Source organism: Anneissia japonica, unplaced genomic scaffold (genome assembly GCF_011630105.1).
Source record: "Anneissia japonica isolate Jap-2015-1 unplaced genomic scaffold, ASM1163010v1 scaffold2055_len368625_cov186, whole genome shotgun sequence".
NCBI lineage: Eukaryota > Metazoa > Echinodermata > Crinoidea > Comatulida > Comatulidae > Anneissia > Anneissia japonica.
In genome coordinates this window covers 328,155-335,690 of record NW_022757341.1, presented here as the reverse complement: position 1 = coordinate 335,690, position 7,536 = coordinate 328,155, and the positions used below count along the sequence as shown (strand labels likewise).

The 7,536-nt window shown below is 32.5% G+C and overlaps 1 protein-coding gene across 1 annotated transcript in view; it reads left to right on the top strand.

Annotated features, from left to right (window-relative positions):
- Positions 1-7,536, top strand: part of LOC117124650 (tubulin epsilon and delta complex protein 1-like) — a 49,339-nt gene that overhangs the window by 7,911 nt on the left and 33,892 nt on the right. Inside the window, exon 3 of the mRNA XM_033270954.1 lies at positions 4,184-4,270. Within this exon, the coding sequence (XP_033126845.1) occupies positions 4,184-4,270 (87 nt within the window). The remainder of the gene's footprint in view (positions 1-4,183; positions 4,271-7,536) is intronic.

Here is a 7,536-nt window from a genome sequence, read left to right as displayed (position 1 = left end):
GTGGAACACAAAAAAATCAAATTTCAGTCTTATTTTACATTTTTTTCATTCTTAGGAATGTCTAAATTCAGTTAAACTAGCAATTCCGTATTATATTTATAAATCTTTATAACATTATACAAAAATTAGATTTTTCTTAAAGATTGAAATTTTGCCGGGAATGGGGCTTTAAGTTTCTTTATAGTATCTTCAGTCAAGGCAAGCCCATCGATTCAAACTCCTAAAGAAATTAAATATTTCGTATATCCAGTTTTAATGTACAATTCTCCTCCCAGTGTTTGAGTAATTCGCCATACATCTCCTAGTCTTGCCCTGCCATATCCATTGAGGATATTCTTAAAGCCCCATTCCCGGCAAAATTTCAATTTTTAAGAAAAATCTAATTTTTGTATAATGTTATAAAGATTTATAAATATAATACGGAATTGCTAGTTTAACTGAATTTAGACATTCCTAAGAATGAAAAAAATTTAAAATAAGACTGAAATTTGATTTTTTGTGTTCCACACAAAAAATAAATGCGGATGAATTTTTCATCGTGATTTTGCGATAGGTCGTGAGAAGAAATATCGTAGGCGCCGAAAAAATTAGCCTATCCAACACTGCTGGCTAGGCCTAGCCTTACCTCGATTTTAGGTTCTGTTATCACACATAAAAACGGCCGACATGATATTTTCCGTTGCTAGTATTGACACCTGTGAAATATAATATTTCATAGGAATTATTTCAAATTTGTTAAAAAACTGATTCTGACTGAGATTTTGACACTTAAACAAACATATCTCAGCCTAACCGAACGACCACATTGTGCGAGATGCGAAATACAAAAAGTAATCTCACTAGAGAGGGCGCACTCTATTGACTGTATAAAGTATACATAAAAGTGAGAGTATTTCAGTGGATGCGATGTACAACCTCTGAATTTGCCTAGTAACGATGAATTCGTCGAGAAAATGGTAAGATTTTATGAGAAATAGTCTGTATTTCTCTTTTTTTTTTTATTCTTTTGCTTAAAACTAAAATTCATGCCAATATTTTTCCATGATTTATAATAATTGGAGTAATGCAAATGCATATTTTCTAAAAAAAGTCATTTTTAGTGAAATTTTGCCGGGAATGGGGCTTTAAAGCCTCATCTAAACTGTCTAATTTCAAAGCCCCTGGTCCTGATGGTCTCAGCAGTTTTTGTGTGAAGGTCATTGTTCCTCATTATGCTGTTTTTCTTTTGAAACTTTTTACCTGCTCCCTGGATTTCTGCATTATTCCCTCTATATGGAAACACGCTATTGTTCATCCTATCTATAAAGGCACTTTCCAAACGTCCTTTCTTAATTATTGTCCGGTCTCTATCATTTCTCCATTTTGCAAAATTAGAAGGAATCATTTCGTCCCAAATTTAGGAGCAGACCTCTGTTTGTATTTCAAAATATCAGTGCGGTTTCTTCAAAACAAATCTGCTGCTGACTCTCCTTTGCATCACTTACAATTTATATCATTCTGCTGATGAATCTTTATGTTCTTGCCTTTTAACCTCTTTTTATTGTCAGAGATCATCATCATCATCATCATTGGTGATCCGCTTCACGAGCGACATATTAAGTAGGCATAAACTTCGGGTCAACGTTGAAGAAGTCATGTATCTTAATTTTCTGTGCACATGTTATAACGTGCGCGTACGCGTGCGTCAAAATTAATATACACTTAGAAATCATGCCTATTTTTAATCAGTTATAGCACCTTAAGAAGAAAGGTGCCCCTAATTTTTATTACATATTCTGAAAGCACATGAGCTGTAGATATGATTTTATGGATCATTATGGCTGATCGGACATTATGACGTCATCATATTACCATTTGAATTAAGAAAAAACTGAATTTTTATTTTAATGACGTTATTACTTTTTATACTCGTTTGAACGTATCTCGCTTATCTTGATTGATTGTCTCCCACCTGTGAGTATGTTACAGCTAAATCAAATCTCTTTCGGACGTGTCCCTTTATTTTTCATTTTGATCACGTCAGCATGGTCAAAAAGAATGAATTTTTAGAGCATTCTTATCTCTCATTCTTAAAAGATGTAAAAAATAGAACACATGAGGGCGGCAGACTGTATTTCGACTCTATCAGACTTTAGTTTAGGTTTTTTACGAAGGGAAAATTCCTGTGGCATTAATAACTAACAGACGGTTTTAAAAACATGACAATATTTAATTTTTCGTGTGCCATTACTGTACACGCACACATCGTGACGTGTGCGTATGTTAAAATTTCAAAATTCTCAATATCACTATTCAGATAGTTTAAACGTTTCGGGTCATTTTCTGCATTTCAAAACTTTCCGTATTTACGCGCCATACGTTCATTTCCACGCACACAGAACGTACTGAAGCTGGAAATCATGTTTTGTTGCATATTTTGTGGTCCTGACACTGTATTTATGTCAGGAGTCACTCTTTGTCCCACTACCGTGCTCACGGGCGTCAAGCCGTACGTGTACGCATGCGTAAATCTTTTAAAATGCTGAAAATTATTCTTTTTTAAAACACTAGTTGTACAGAACATTTTAGCATATTATAAAACTTTTTAATCAGCACCGCACGCGCTTTATAAGGGTCAAAGTACGGCGGATCAACAAACTCCTCTTTAGTGAAGAGTTCAAATCTAGTTATCATTATTATTATTAATATTATTATTATTATTATTAGTTGCTGTGAAATGAAGGACGAATAAATACATAATATGTTTATACATAATATTTTTGTAAAATGAAGCAAACTTGTCCACGAACTCATTCATGTTTATTTTCAATAAAGGGAAGTTGAGAAAGCATTAACACTAATTTTTTTTGCTTCAAAGTTTCAAATGAGGGAGCGACTGGGGGGGGGGCGCAAGCTTTTTGTGGGGGGGCGTCCACTCCCCACCCCCTTGGATACGCCACTGCTTGATAGGTGAGTTTACAAAATAAGACCGGACTTGGCCATGGCCATAAGAGAGGGCCATCCATGCTGTTGTTGTGTTCAGCCCAGGGATCAGCCTAGACTGCATCAGGACACTTCCCTCTCCACTCATTTAGGCCAATGAGTCAAATAAATAAATATATATTAAAATAATTTTGTTATTAAGGTCTTGTTTATGATAATTTTCAATGATTTGACAGTCTTGTGTCAGACCTACCTGAAGTTTTAAAATGCAATTTTCACCATAGTCCTAGCTACAACAGACTGGTGTGTGTTGGGTTGACATAATACCATGAAGTTGAATACCAGCTTATAGTGCATTAGAACCCAGACCAAAATTCTTTAATATAGGCCTAGTCACTCATCCTAAAAATTACAAGAGAAAAGGGAAAGTGACATCAAACAACTTGAATACATACTGCAAATACATCAACCATCATAATAATGTACAGTATTTGTATATAACTGAGCAGTATTATCTTTATCTCCAGACACTGAGCTATTAAATTTAATCGATTTAGGGCTAGAATCATATGTAGTGTACACTACACATTTTTTATTAATACAGGTAGGGCATAGACTAACTTTCCTCAAATAGAATACAAAATATTCTCTCAAAAGATGTTGTCTCAAATTAAACAAAAATAGATGATGCATAGAAGACTGGGCCTCATAATTTAATGTATGACCAAGCCAGACCGAAGCCAGCTTTCCCACTTAGGTATAGACCTAGGTCTTAGCCTAAGACTAGACATCTGGCAGTAGGCCTAGATACGAGGCAATTTATTTTTAGGACAACCAATATGCCTATATTCAATTCTACTACAAAATGTGGCTAATAAAACGTGAGCCTACTGTAATAAAAGTACCGAATAATCCATTGGTTCTCTATCACGGCTAGCTCACTCGCGATCAGGAAGAGTGTAAACATCTTGTCAACAAACCTCTTCAGATATCTCCATAACAACCCCAGATATCTCATTATATGTATAATTAGTGAAGCAAACTGAATTTAAATTAACTTTCTTCCAACCGTCGCGATACAACAGTCATGAGAATTTTTCGAACTAATTTATCTGTTAATTAACGAAACGATTTTTGGATCAAATGCAGCAAAATGGCCAATTCAAAGTTTAATTTTGTAAACCTTCATTTTTTGTGTTAGAAGGGACAGTACAACTTTAAAAGAAAAAGTATCAGAATGATATTTTTTTTCAATTTGTAGGTGCAGATTATTTTAGAAAACACAAATTCCAAGCTGGATTCATACTTGAAATGGAAGGAAAATGAAGCTATCTTCTGGAACTGGATGGTAAGGCAAAATATAGATTTATTGTTACCTGCACCTTTAATAGTATTGTTAAGGATTTTATCTCAACTTTGATTGCAAGATAAATTGTGCATTAAAAATATATTTATTAAACAATTTTTACCTTTGTTGGTTTTCATATATATATTATCATATTTTCTCTTCTGTTTCTAATCAATTACATGCAGCACGTGATGTTTTTAGCCTACTATTTACAACTGATTTATCTGGATATATTTGTGGGGTTTTTTGGCCTAGCTTTAGGCCAATTTCCAATTACCAATTTCTCAATCTGCTTTCTTTCCCATTCCATTAACATTCCCATTATCAGTCAGAGGAGAATGTCAGGACTTAGTTCTCCATTCTGCCTTTTTGTATAAATATGAATTATATATATTTTTTAAATTGAGGAGTTCATAACCATAAACCATAATATTTTATATATTTGGGTTCCAACACAATTTTTGCAAATATTCATAATCAGATATAAAGTGATTTTAATGTTTGTTATGTTGAAACATATGAAGGAAATCCTGGCCAAAAATACAATTTGAAATGTACAACGTACTCACAGAAATAGACAATGTACTTGCACAAACATACAACCTACTCAGAGAAATAGACAACAAACTCACAAAAATATACAACGTATACGTACAACGTTCACACAAATGACTTACACAAATAGACAAAACACAAACCAGAAACATAAATGTACATCGTACTTGCATAAACATACAACGAACTCCGAATACCAAGAATTGTCCACTTTTGGTAAGGGTTAAACACCAAGAAAAAAAAAGACAAAAAATAAGAATTTGTTGTTCAGTTTAAGTGAGGTTTAAACACTAAAAACATATTGTAGTGTACTGTAAATGGACAAATCAGAGCACAGTGTAACTATGACCAAAAGTAAAGCACAAATTTGCATCCTTCAGTGTTAGGCTGCTGTGGACATGAAGTGATGCTCAGGGGAGGAGAAAGTTATTAAAAAGTGCAACATCTAGTCCCGAGCTCATAGAGACCTTGTTTATCTGCGCTATAAATCCATCTATTATCATTATTATTTTTGTATTCAATCGGCATTGCATCAATTCGATGCTATGTAGGAAATGTATATATTTAGGGGTATCCCCTGAAATTTTACCTTTAATTGCTGAAGCTGCAAAAGTTATAAAAGAAGAAAATTGGCAGCAGCGTGAAAGTGAACATGAGGCCTACAGGTGTTTTTTTGGATCTAGGATCAAACTAACATCAAGGCTTACTGTACATCAAGGCCCTAGCTGATTATAACTGAAGAACAGATTTTTTTTTTTTAGGCAAGTCTAAAGGTATCTGAAATGAAAAATAAGGTGTCGGTATTGGTATCTGACATTATTTCATGTAGGAGATAGATCAACCACGTCTTTTGGAGGAAAATACTTGAAGTTTATATAAAATAACAATGGCTGAAATATGTGCCACGTGTTAGTGTGTACAAACTAAAACAATTCGAAAGCAACATTCACATTTTTTCCCAGCTATTTCAAAAGAATTTGAGTGCAAAAATTGTAAAAAGAACTCTAGGCCTATATAGCTAGGCCCTTATCAGATAATCTTTTATTGCCAAAAATGAAAACATAAACAAACACAAAGACAGTCATCTTAGGGTGCAGGCAGGTCTTAGGTGCAACTAAAAGTGAACTAAATTACTGTAACAAAAGTTAAGATTCCTTACTTCCAAAGTAACATAACAATAAATATGTAAATATATAGATGCTGTATTTAAAAACTCATACTGTACAAGATTATCGTATTATTAAGAACATTAAAACTGTAAAAATCGGGCAGTTCAGCTAAACGAAAAAAAAAAAGGGGGATGAAAAAAATGAAAAAAAGAGAGAACCATCCGACATGTGGTGCAATGCAACTAAGTGGAGGGACTATAGTGTAGGACATGCAATTTAAGTGAAGTTTTTTTTTTTTTTTTAATTTATTTCCAAACCAACAGCGAAAATCGCCACTTGCAGGATGGACATTATTTTTATTTATTTATTCAGGTATAAAAAGGCTCAAAATATAATTCCAGATTGAAATGAAGAGCTTACATAAAATCAGTGAAGTAAAAATACAGAAATATAAAACCAGCAATTAACATTTAAGAAAAATTTCAAATTACAAATAAATTTAATTATTTATTATTTACAATTAATATTAAAATTTCAATCAGCATAAATTGATTAATTAAATCAATTAATTAGAATTTTAAGTTATTAATATATACAAATCTCATTAAAAACAGTTAACAGTCATAGCCCTATTCGAACAATTATATTAAAAAACACATTAAAAAAATCAATAAACAAAACAAAACCAGTTCAATTCAGGAAGTACATAAAACTCTAAAAATACTGAAAAACAGTTAAGACAATCAAAAGTACATTCTTAACTAACAGCAACCCCACCAAGAACAAAGAATCAAGAAATAAAACACATTTACAAGGGCAGCTTAAACCTAAATACTTTTTAACATGAAAGATCAGAAATGTTTAAAATTGTTAAAAAAGATATCAATGTTACTATTTTCAGAAACAATACGATTGTAAGAAGAAGGTAACCTAGAAATAAACTCTGTTTAAAAATACAAACACGACTGAAAGGAACATCAAAAACATGCGAATACCGTAACACTTGACAATTAACATGAAGACATTAACACATCTAAACAAAAATAATGGTTTTTGGTTTTATATTTATATAGCGCCTTCCACGATCGAAACCGTCTCAAGGCGCTTGAAAAATATATGTGAATAATGTATGGAAATAAATTTGACCGGAAATAACCTAAACTACATAAAATATTTCACCAGCAAATTTAAGGAGTTTGTAAATCATCCAGTCCACACGCCTTGGCATTTTTTAGTTTTGAGACCGCAGAGTTTAACCTCCTGATGTTATAGGATTGTCTAGAGACATTGGATCATAATCAAAAGGTTCTAAACCAGGTTCATCTCCTGTAAGATGTTCATAAAACAATTCTCTAATCATGTTTGCTTTATTTTAATCATTATTAACATATTCTCCATGTTCATTTTGTATTCTTTCTTACTGGTTTTCCTCCTTTTGAATTATTGAGAATCCTAATCGCCTAAAACATTTTTTGTGAATCATCAATATCTTTTATGATACATTTGCTTTTTCAGTTTCTATTTTTTATATATATATATATATATATATATACACACATACACATATATATACAGACACACACACACACACACACACACATA